The sequence below is a fragment of the Mustela putorius genome, unplaced genomic scaffold (assembly GCF_011764305.1).
Source record: "Mustela putorius furo isolate JIRA1106 unplaced genomic scaffold, ASM1176430v1.1 tig00001063_pilon_pilon_pilon, whole genome shotgun sequence".
In the NCBI taxonomy this organism is placed as follows: Eukaryota; Metazoa; Chordata; class Mammalia; order Carnivora; family Mustelidae; genus Mustela; species Mustela putorius.
Window position 1 is genome coordinate 1,655,593 of NW_025421556.1, and position 12,361 is coordinate 1,667,953.

Consider the following 12,361-nt stretch of genomic DNA (forward strand, 5'->3'; position numbering starts at 1 on the left):
GTGAGGTCTTGGGATGAAATACTCTCAATAAACCACAAAGCCTATTACTATTTTAAGTACCTGCATCTTCCAGGAGAAGGAACACACTGGCTCCCTGCAGGAGAAATAAATGGAGTTAGCTTTCTGGCCGGCACACTGTCTTTAGGAAAAAATAAAAAAAGACACAGATCTTCTTGTTCTGTCTACTGCAGAAAAACGTGTCCAGATCTGGTAAAGCAAAGCACGCTTTTCAGAGGAGTTACAAGTTCCACATTCTGTGCTACACAAATCGGTTTTTTCTTTGTTTATTTCTTGGTCCAAAAGAACAAGCTTTGAACACGAAAAGGAAAGGGGACTAGGGTGTTGATGAAATGCATTTTCTAGGATGGCTGTAGGAAGAGACATGTTCTTTCTCATTTTAGCGTCTTGTTTGATGGCTATGAAGGAAAGAAAGTGATGTTGGCTATCTCCATCTCAAATGTTCTGTGCCGTTTATAGGAACACCTGGTACTTCTGAACCAAGCAGCAGGCAGAAATATTTTGTTCTATTTTCCCATTGTAATAACTCTAAGAGATTTTGTTTTGTTTTGGCCCTTCTCTTTGTGTCTTGTCAAGATTGACAAGCATCCATGTGTTACCAAGTGACATGAAGTTCTTGCTTGAATAATCATGTCTAAAATCCAGGATATTTCAGGGCACCTGGGTGACTCAGTGGGTTAAGCCTCTGCCTTCGGCTCAGGTCATGATCTCAGGGTCCTGGGATCGAGTCCCGCATCGGGCTCTCTGCTCTGCAGGGAGCCTGCTTCCCCCCCCCCCCACCCCTCTGCCTGCCCTCTGCCTACTTGTGATCTCTGTCTGTCAAATAAATAAATAAAATCTTAAAAAAAAAAATCCAGCATATTTCAAAACATGTCATTGACTCAGAGAGACCCCTGCTAGATTGGAGTCTTGTGGATTAACTCTGATTGAGAGCATCAGTGGGATAGTACTTGGACCCCAAACTCTCAAGTCATCCCATGTCCCTACTCCAGCTCTGGTGCTGGCATCCTCATCCCCAGGGTGTTATGATATAGGTTGTGTTGCTTGAAAGGTTTCTTTAATGTTGCAGAAAACCCCACTGTTAGGAATTAAACTGAGCCGAAAAGCAGACCACCAGAAGAGGAACTGAAAGGAGGTGGGTGCACGGTCCTGTTGACTTTGCCTCGAGATGGGCTCTCACTAATACCATTGCTGGGCGGAAGATGGCAGAACTCACGGGACACTTGGAATGGAGCTGGGGATGGGTTTTAATAATTAAAAAGTAGTGAAATTGTGTTTTATTCTCAGCATGTACGGAGGTCCTAGGGAGGAGAGTGTGATAGTCTTTGATGGCAATTGTCAAAAGAGTTGTTGCCCCCGGATGTACTGAACGGGAGGCCTTTAGGCCCTTCTCCTCTTCCGCTTACTTCTAAGAGGTGGTTCCAGAAATTATATGTGAGAAAGGCTTAGAAGCTATGTTCTTTTTGGGAAGGAGAGGAAGGAAGAGAACTTGCTTAGAAGTAGAATTTGCAGGCCCCCTTTGTTTGCTCAGATGCTATTTTCCACCCCCTTTTTAAAAGAGTAGTTTAGTTAACCACCCTTCCCTCAAAGCAAAGGAACCCTGGCTGATGCCTTTCACCAATTCCGTGGTCAATGTGATTCTCTGCCTTTTTCTTCCTTCCTCCCTGCCTTCCTTCCTTCTCTTTCTTCCTTCCCCGCCCTTTTCCCCTTCCCTGCCTTCCTTCTCTCCCCTTCCTACTTTCTCTCCCTGTATCTCTTTCTTTTTTTACGCTTGCGTATTCATTTATCATCTGAATAAAAAAAGAAACAGTTTTTGCAAATTTCCTGCCCACAGAGTCTATCTGCAGTCACAACTCCATTTTAGTAGTCACACAGAGGGGCGCCTGGGTGGCCTCATTTGGTAGAACATAGGATTCTTGATCTTAGGATTGTGAGTTCGAGACCTACATTGGGTGTGGAGCTTACTTAAAAAAAAAATATTAAAAGAATAAAAAAGGCACACGTATGTATTTAACCAATGAATGATTGGACATAACATAGCAGAATGTGTCAAACTAAAAACTGATGGAGGATATTGGCCTGATTAATTATTTATAATCATTTTCTAAAGCACTTGTTTTCCAGAAGGACTGTGTAAAAATCATAATGTTTCACAACATTTTTGCCAATGCTTTCTTTTTTCTTGTTTTTCTTTCTTTTCTTTTTTTTTTTTTTTAAGATTTTATTTATTTCTTTGGCAGAGAGAGAGAGAGACAGAGTAGGAACACAAGCAGGGGGAGTTGGAGAGGGAGAAGCAGGCTTCCCGCTGAGGAGGGAGCCTGAGACAAGAGGCAGGGCTCATCCCAGGACACTTAAGGACTGAGCCACCCAGGTGCCCCCTGAAGAATGCTTCTGTTATCAGAATATGGAAGTAGGTTTTGCAAACGATCGCTAAGAAAATGTTTTGCCAACAATTCCTAAGAAAGTAGAACAATCAGTGAACAATCCGTCAGAATCACCTTGAAAATTTTTATGACACCTAGATTTTATACATTCCCACAGTAAGAGAGGTGATTCTAATCATTATCACTGAGATAAGAGATTTAAATACAAATAGGTTTCATTCACTCAAATTCACCCTATAATTTTTTTTTTTAATATAGCACCTCTGATGACTTAAGTATTCTAAATACTTTGTTGCCAAACAAGGTGTGGTTCCTGCAACACTGCTCATAGTCCCACCTCTGGTCCAGCCTGCTTTCCTGTTGGAATGCGCAGCACTGTCTGTTGGGAAGTGGCCTCTAATTCAGGGATTCAGTGTCACTTTGAAGTTGTATTAGTCCCCAATGTTGCATATTCTATACTTTCTCTCTTTCCTCTAATTGGAGTATTCTGTAGCCTACCCTTTCGCCGAGGTCCTAGACATCTCAGTCTGGTGTAGATACAGTCTCGAGTTCAGGAGAGCAGCTTGAGTGTTAAGGCAGAATCCGAAATTGTCATCTTTTCATCACTTCCCCTTCTCCTTTAGGGCACTAGGGTGATTTCCCTGTGCTAGTATCTTCATAATTTGCTTCAGTGACACTTGTTGTCTTGTGTTTTCTCATTTCCACAGTTACCTGTTAGCTACCATGAAACCTTACTGTGTTCTTCACCACAGTAGTTTTTAACTCACCAAGTTTCCTGTTCCGTAAGAAGCTCCTAACCCCATTTTGACTATTTGTAAAGATGATTTGCTTTCACTCTAAGCTTCTTAATCTTAAAATCCCAATCCCCTCTTACTTATGCATAATATAAATGTTTGAATTTTATATTTCCTCTATAAATAGCACTATGTTATGCTTACACATAATGTCTGCTTTTTATAAACTTTGAAAGTACGAATTGTAAACATTAACTTCATTCTGCACAGCACTGAGCACATTGTTGTGATCACTTAAATGCTTTTGATGATGAAGGTGAAGATGGTAATGACACGTAATGCTGTTCTGGTTTGAAAATAGCACAAAGGTAGTCCAGCACACCCCTTTTTTTTTCTTTCTTTCTTTCTTTCTCTTTTTTTTTGGAATATGAGTTGTTCCTCATTCGGTAAAGCTGTCACTCTTCATTAGCAAAAAAGGGTTACAGTAAGTTATAATTAGTGTTTAGTGCCCTGTCAAATAATTAAGTATAATAAAAAGCTTTCAATGAGTTTAATGTTAACATGGTATAATTAAAGCCACGTCTTGAAATGCATTAGGTGTCTATTATGTCAGATATTTGATGCTTTTCCCTTCTGCAGATGAGATTTTCAAATTGTGCTTAGAGTAATGTCATCATCAAAGACAAAAACTCACATGACTCAGATGCCAAATGGGCTTTGTGGTGCTCAGCAAGGGCAATATTCAGAAAACCAAATCGCTTGAATTTGGCGATAGGGAAATGGGAGTCCCAAAGATACTGTGTGACTTGCCCAAGGTTACACACTGTTAAGTCTTCCTTGAGAGTGAGCACTGGCCTTCAGTGTTGTACTGAAGTGATTGTCATTATGGTCATTATTTCTCTCTGAAGTATGCAAGGTTTCTTGGAAAATGCTTATTTTGTCTTTGTCTTGATGGGGTGAAAAACTACACAAAGTAAAAACATGGTTTTGTACATAGTTCTTGGATTTAAGTGGTTTTAGGATGCCATAATGCCCATTTTAAGGCTCAAATACAAAGACAAGGTTTGAATCTCACTATTTTCTCATCAGAGTAACTGGAATGTGCCTAGATACTGGGCCATTTTCTAATCCTGCATTCTTGGAGCTTGTCTCAGGCCTTCTCTTGTACATATCATATTATCTTCTCTATCCACAGATTTGGAAAAATCAACAGAGTGTAAGTAGCCCCTAAAATAAAGGCGTCATTCAAGGAACAAAGAAGTAGAAGGAGGGCTCCAATTAAAATGATGAAAATCTTTAATTTTTATTTAGGTATACTTGTACGGACACGTGTATATACAAATACAGATTGTATGGGTTGGTTTGTGTGTGGGATCTTTTTTTTTTTTTTTTTTTTTTACATTTTTTTTTCTTAACGTTTATATAATGTCAGCATTTCAAAACAGCACTCGATGAGTAAGTGCAAAGGAACTGCAAAGCAGGGCAGTACAAGCACAAGACCACACGGAGCTGGACTTCACACCCAGACGCACACAACAATGAGTGGCTGCAATGGGGGTGTCAAGAGTAAGCATGGAAAGTGAATTTTGACTCATGGGTAACCTCCAACATGCCAGCATCTATTACTCTGTACAGACAATGGGAGCAAGCCCACTGTAGGGAGATTTATCTCACATCCGAGCAGCTCTTGGGCAAATGCATGGGAAAAACTCAGTGTTGCCAAACCAGAGACAGACCTGCCCATTCACGGTTCTGAGGGAAAATAAAACATGGGAGGAAGGCAAAAAGACAAAAAAAAAAAAAAAAAAAAAAAACCAGTAAACATAATAAAGGGGGGGTGGTGGCGGTAGGCAAACGGGGGTCTTGGTGGAGGTGGTTTTCAAAAGAAAAATGACTGACCAGAGCTCTGAAAGCAATGAATGGAGGGGAGTTTAAATGGTTTAATTAATTTGGGGGTAAACTCCTAAAAATGGCTGCTGCCGTTGCTAAGGCACCAGAGGAAAACAAAGTCCCTGAAAATCCACAGGTACTGTGCAACTCTTCCTTTCACAATGGCAGAGGGGAACTGCCCACACTTAACCTTCCTAAATGGCCAGGCTTGAAGCCTTTCCCATGCTTGGGCCACGTGTGATACTGGCATCTCTTCCTGAGGAAAAATGAAACGGTCTATGAAAACCACCACAGACAGAAAACCAAAACAAAGTACAGAACTCTGTTACCAAATTCCCTAACCCTTTTTAAACCAACATGCCTGGGGAGGAAAAAAAAAAAAAAAAAAAAAACACCACAGGGTTCCCAACATCAGACCTTGAAAACACTGAGGATAAAATATGGATCAAAAATTCATGTTGTTCCTGGTCCCAAGATGGTGGAGTCCTAACGACTGGGAGGGCGATGACCGCACATGAGTCCTGTGTGGAGCACTGCCTCAGCCACTTGTGACTCTTCTCAGCTACATATACAGTGGATGTTTCAAAGCCTCAATGCATGTTTTGTATCCTGAAAGACTATTGTTCTCACTTACAAAAGACATAAGAATCAAATTAATACTTTATTATCAAACACTATATACAACAGAGGTCGCTAATAATACAGAATTTAAAGAACGCAGTTTTGTGGTTTTTTTTTTTTTTTTAATGTTTTACTTTTCTTTCCTCTGCCACCCAAGAAAGTACAGTACAAAACAATAGTCTAAACTAACACGAACTGTTACCTGGTCTATTAAAGGATACACGGTATCCACTAAACAGACAGATCCTTATTTCCCTGCTTCATGTTGCAAAGCCCTTGGCAACCAGGGGCAAAGGTTGCTGGGGTTTGACTTACTGGGGCTGAGAGGCAGCTCAGGCCACCCTTCAGACTTTTGAGTTGTTGTTTTTAAATTAAAAGCTGCTACAAAATTGCATCGACATCCTCCGAAGCCCCTAGAGGGTTGTAACACCACCATAACAAGGCCACCAGCAATTTCTGGACAAGATGAAAACTGTCTGATACCCATCATTTTCTTGGAAACTCCGTGGCACGCGTTACCTACAATTACATCACTTAAAGGTAGAGAAGCACACTGTCTACTGGTGTGGATAGTCTTGCTTTTTTTTTTTTTTTTTTTTAAACTTAATTTGTAATGGCATAATGAAGTAAAGGGGTCTAATTTCACTGTGAAAAATGAAAGACAGTGGCAGAGAGGGCCATGAGTAATTATTTTATCATTTGTTAGAGACAAATGCTAGCAAAACCACAGAAGTCACCATTTCTAAAATGAAATTAGCACTGCTAATGTAGTTATGACTAACTGGAATCATTACAGGATCATTTGATTTCCTTGTGGTTATAGAACATGCAGTATTATTTTGGTTCTGACTATTGATCCATTTTAGCAGGTATCTTCCCCCCACCCCCACTCAAATCCCACCGGACCAACAAACCTGTAACTATTAATAAAACGAAGTATTACTGGATATTACTGAGAGTACTGAGCATATAAAGAGTTAAAGGAAAAAAGAATCCAATGCTGTGAACTTTTGTTTCAGTGAAATGGTGGCTGCCTTCTGTGACAAGACTCTGCCACTCCAGAGAAGTTCCTGATGTCTGGGGGAGCAGCACTGATTGTGTCTGGGAGGCTGGCAACCCCACTCCCATGGTTCCAAGTGTGAAGAGACCCGGCAGTAACATCCATTCCAAATGGATCAGGTAAGCCCAGATTACATTTCAACATGTGTACAACTCTCCAGGGTGCAAGTCCCTTTACAGCTGCCTTTCATTCACACATTTTTCTAATTCAGAACTAGTCACAATTCGTAGCAAATTCCCACTCATGAAGTCTGGCCAGAATACGACCCCTCTCTTTTTTCATATAGACATTAAAACAAAACAAAACAAAACAAAAAAACCCCAACAAATATGTCTATTTTTAAAAAGACTAATTTTGCCGGAATGCTTCCAATTTTTTCATATATTACATAATCATTGGATTTATTTTTCGTTCTGTTCTGAAAGGCATGGCTTCTGTTGACATGTCGTGCACTAGTAAAAAGGCTAGATTTCTTTTCCGTTGGTCTGACTTTTCCCTGTCTAGGCTTTTGGAGTTCAAAGTTTGTGACAGCCTCACCAGTAGTAACCCCCAAGGCTTGTTCTTCCTGTAATCAACTGGAAATGGCCCTTGTTGGCCATGCTAAGACTCCTCAAACAGGGTCATCTTACGTTTTCTCCTTCTGCCCCACCCCCCACAATGAAACAAGATAGCCCCCTATATTTCTAAATGTATCAAGGGATACCACTTTTTTTCTCACAAGTTTAAATAGGACAAGCATATATACTCACTCTCAGCATAAAGTATATCTAAATAATGTATTTTCTATTCTAGTGGATTTTTTTAAAAAAATATTTTGTTAAAGTCTTTGGGACTCCATCTTGTTTATCTCCCACAGATAAACACACGTTCCCCCTATGCTTCAGGCTGTGTCAGAAAGGGAAAGAATATAAAAGCAACACTTGAATTTTTTATTCCAAACTTTGGAATTTTTATTCCAAATTTCCCTTTAGCCCTCCCAAGTAGTGCTGACTGACTCTCCTGGTGACAGGGGTGTGTGTCGAGCCCCTGTAGTTGTGGAGTGTGGAGCAAAACATGGGTACTAGGGTGGGAGTCGGGGAAAGGCCACAGCACATTGGCGCTCCAGCAAAGCCAAATCACATCTCCTCTGGCCGCTGACCTCCTTTCCTTGGTACATATTGTCCCCCAGAGGAGTATCCAAAGCTATTCCATTATACACTCATCAACCCTGGCTTGTCAGCCTTGGGGAAGGTCACTTTATTCATAAAAATGCCTCTTTGAGTTTCTTTAAAAAAAAAACCAAAAAACTGTAGCACCATGGTGATCTGTATTCCAAGGGGAAAAAAAAAAAACAAAAACAAAAAAAAACCTGGTGTGCATTGCCCAGTCACCAAAAAAATTAGAGGCACTCACACGTACACACCCCCACCAAACCTAGTTTTCTCTCTTTTCACCCTTGCTCTGTGCTAGCTAGCATTCCCGCACCCGACCTGTTTTCTAGGGGGAAAGAAAAGGCTTCTTTCGTGGAGCACAAGTTTTGCTGTCAAGAGTGCTTTAAGACAGTCATTGTAAAAAATAACCCTAAAAACCAAAACCAAAACAAAACAAAAAACCAGTGTCTCAACCTTTCAGAAGCCTGTTCATTTATATACTCCTAGAGGAAAGGGTATAATATTATATCTGTTCTTAATACCTCCCCTCTGGACTTGACATGGCGACACGATGCCCTGCACGATCATCTTACAGTCCCGAACGAGAAGGCATAAATATTGGATGGGAGAGTAAAACCCTCCCGGGCATTGCCATCACTAGCCGCATCTGCCGCTATTCTTCCTTGTCCGTATACCGCTGTCACAGTACGCTAACGGAGGTGGGCTCTTAGAGGAGAATGCACAGGCGCTGACGACCACTGGTGTCACTATGACAATTTGGCATTTTCATCTGGAGTCCATTTAATTTGGAAGGGATGAGAGAAGTCAAGGGCAAAGGCTGGGGGTTGGGGGCAGGGCAGGGGAGCAGCAACTATTTTAGCCCCTCCTGGCCCGGAGTTGTTGCTTAGAATTCAGGCTGAAAGAAAGAAAACAAAAATCTGACATCTGCCAAAAAAACCAATAACAAGTCCCTTCTTAGGATGAGCAGTTAGGTGGATCTCTGGTGTTCCAAGACCCTAATGCTTTTCTGTGACAGGTGACGGGAGGAGACTGTGCTATAACGTCAAAAGCATCGCCAGGAGGAACAGTAGGATTGCCAAAAGGCGGCTGGGTATCCTTGGTGTTTGTGCTGCGTTCTCACCGCGGGATGGCTCGGCTGACTCATGTACGGTGTCATCTGTTCAAATAGAAAGCACACATTCCAATGAGATTTCACATCCCTAATAACTCTCTTGCAGCAGCCTGCTGTTAACAGACCTCGCCACCCTCTGCAAAGTAGGGTAATGAACCTTGTGCCACCATTGACTTTCATGTCTGCATAATCACTCATTATTTACAGCAAACAAAGGAGAAGCAGAGAAAATTGGACTTTTTCGGCAATATTATTACATTCTTTAAAAACTGAGAGGAAAAAATTGTACACATACCGTAGCCTTTGGTATGTGAACTACTTTGGTTTGCTAGCAAACACACCTTGCACGAAGCTGAGATAGCTGAATGTCTCTTGTCAACCCAGGATGCCATGGAGAAGCAAGTGACGTGGGGTGGGGGTGGGGGTGGGGGTGGGGGGTTTAGTTACATTGGTATGTTAGTGGTTGATCAGTGGTTCCTCTTTTCTCCTATTTCATAGGATTAGTATTGAATGCTATGTGGTTGGTTACCTACAAGAATTCTCAAGGAAGAAAAATTAAATGCCCAAACTGCATTACTTATTATTTATTTATTTGCCAGAACCGCATTTTCAATTAACTATATGTAATGCCCGCTAGACCTACTAGTTTGCCTACAATTGGGAATCAATGATGGTGCTATGTCCATTACAAACCCTGTATCTCCAGGATTAAATTACTTGAACTTGACTCTTGTTACTTTTCTCAGGCTGAAGCTTGGCACATAAATTATCGGCATGGATGCAAATTTTCCTCTAAATAAAATGGATTAAGTGAGGTAAGCTTCTTTTATTTAGCTATAAAGTGTTCTACCAGGCTGCCTCTGACTCTGGATAGCCTTCCTGATCTGCATGATTAACAGGCTTAACTTGGAAACAGGAACTCCGCAGCAATTAGTACCCCAAGATAGATGAGAGGCTTGCCTACCAGCCAGGCTTTGCTCGAGCGTTGCCTGTCTTCTTCCTTCCTCCTGGCTTAACTTGTCCTTTCCGACTACATGTTCTCTGAACTACGTATTCTTGGGGCCCGGGAGTGGGGCTTGGTGGTAGATCAGGAGACCTTCCTGTAGAAGCTTGGAGACTGTCATCTTGTATTCACTAAACGTCCCATCAGAGAGTGGAGACAAGTGGGACTCGTGATGTTCCTCAGTTTTGTAGACCTCAAAGGATAATCCCTAAGTCTCCCTGCATGACCCACTGAGAACCCCTTCACGGACCGTTGGGTTCAAACTCATTTATATCTTCACACCAAACGTCACAATAAGGACGCTTTCTTTTTCACTACGTATTGTCACACTCCCTATTCTTTGTCTGCAATTGACCACTTTTCAGGCACAGGGGCTGGCCCCTACTTCCAATATGCGCAGGTAGGCTGTTTCTGTTCTTGACCTCCGTTCCCAACACGAGCTGAGCGATCTACTGCTCTATGTTAAGGCTTCTGCCCTGGAGGGCTCTTATCACTTGAGCCCATCCTCACGTAGAAGCTGCTGCCTTCCTGTGTCAGATTTGCTCTCCTCCCCTGGACCTGAGCTAACCTGCGTAGGGTGGCAGTTGTCTTAAAAAACTAGAGAAGGTTAGGAAGCAAGAATGCAAAGTTAAACTGATGTAGAGGAGAAACTATAAAGCCCCCCCCCCCACCATGGTGCCAACTACTTGTGGACGCTTTCCTCTGTTCTTCTTCAGCCTGGCAAATGTATTACATCTGTAGTTAACAGGAATTAGACATAAATGCCCTGAATAGCCCTGAAATTAAAATCCTAATCACCTTAAGAGCATCGATACGTTGTCAATCAGGATATTAGAGCACTTCGGGTTTAATTTGTAAAAACCATAAACCCTGAGGCTTACAGATTTCATTTTGAAATACCATTTATATTTATACACCTGAAATTACACCAGCTCTTGGGTTCTTCTCCGTCTTATTTTTACTGCCAAATTACCCAACCCTCTTCCTTGTAAAGTCTAGACGTGTACTGATAAAAGGTACTCTAGTCATCAATAGGTACTCAGGTGAACTGGAGGGAGAGCTGCCCTCTCTGTCCTTCCAGGATGCTCAGCAAGGGCCAACCATTGCTCCTGGCAGCACAAGACAGGGTCAGTGACCTTGGGGGACACTGAAAGGAGGAAAGCTCTTGTTTTTCATACAAGTGAAGCATGAGGTTACATGTCCTTTTCAGTCTTGTAATCATGGATGATTTGGGGAAGTAACCCTTTTCTAAGCAACCAACCCGCAAATATCATTTTACCCTCAACGGGGGAGATCTGTCCTACTAGGACCACACAGTTCTTCTCTGCTCTCTGTAAATGGTGGTCCTGGCTCAGGATTCTACCAAGCATCCTGTGATTCTAATAGGGCCTCAATGTTGGAAGATTCTACAGCCTCTGAGAAGCAAAATGAGAAACTGGCTGTCACTGGGTAAATCTGAGCAATTTCAGAATTCTAAGGAAGAATTCATAAGCAAATTCTGTTCCAGTGGAAAGGACATCTAACCACCAGAGACTTCCTTAGACTCCTGATGGTAAATGTGGCTTGAAGGAAGAAGATGTTCCTCCTCAGAAACCAAATCGAGTCTTGCCTCCTGCCTCCAGGATTCCACAGGCTGAGGGTGTCTATGGTTAACTGAGAGAACACTAGCGATATTTTGGAACATGTTATGTGGCATATGTCCGCCCTAAGATCATCCTGTATCCCTGATGATAGGAAACTGGCAGGCAGAGTGTGCAAGCAAACAAAAAAGACAAATACATTCCAAAGACAGGTGAGTTAGTACACATTGCCGAGAACATGCAGTGGAATCCTGTCAGGCTTTCCGGATTCATAAAGTCTAGCTCTGTACTCCACCGTCCACCACAGTGGTGTAAAGCCGCATGTCGGACTGGATTTTGTGAGGAATAAGACAAAGTACTCAAATTTATTATTGCATTCCTAGCTCAACCCTGTCTTACTTTTTAAGTGAAGATGCTCCCAAGAAAGCCCTTAAATACACTCTTGACTGACGGGAGGAGGCTGTACGCCTCCAGATGTGCACCGGCATTTCCACGCCCCAGCACGCACACACCACATTCTGTCGGACTGCCGCAAACTTCTGTCAGTTCTGTGTGCATCAATTTGGGAGCCATCAAGGACTTCAAATGCTCAGGGAAAAAGAGCCCATCTCCCCCAAAGACCGTGACCTATGCTCGCATTTATGAATGTATCTTAGTATCTTGCATTTTATCATTAATTGAATTCAAAGGTAAATTTTCCTAATGTCAGAATAGTCCTAAGTGGTATCTCTTGATGACCAAGAAAAACATGCATTTTGTTGTTTCTAAACAGCCTCTTGTTTGCTTGATAGGCAATGGAATGTGCCTGG

The 12,361-nt window shown here is 42.0% G+C and overlaps 1 protein-coding gene across 2 annotated transcripts in view; it reads right to left on the reverse strand.

Moving 5' to 3' along the window:
• Positions 1-4,414: 4,414 nt before the first annotated feature.
• EFNA5 (ephrin A5) overlaps positions 4,415-12,361 on the reverse strand; it is a 278,688-nt gene continuing 270,741 nt past the window's right edge. For both annotated transcript variants that reach the window (XM_004778264.3, XM_004778263.3), the window contains one exon: positions 4,415-9,014. In XM_004778264.3, the coding sequence (XP_004778321.1) occupies positions 8,893-9,014 (122 nt within the window). In that variant the 3' untranslated portion in view covers positions 4,415-8,892. The remainder of the gene's footprint in view (positions 9,015-12,361) is intronic.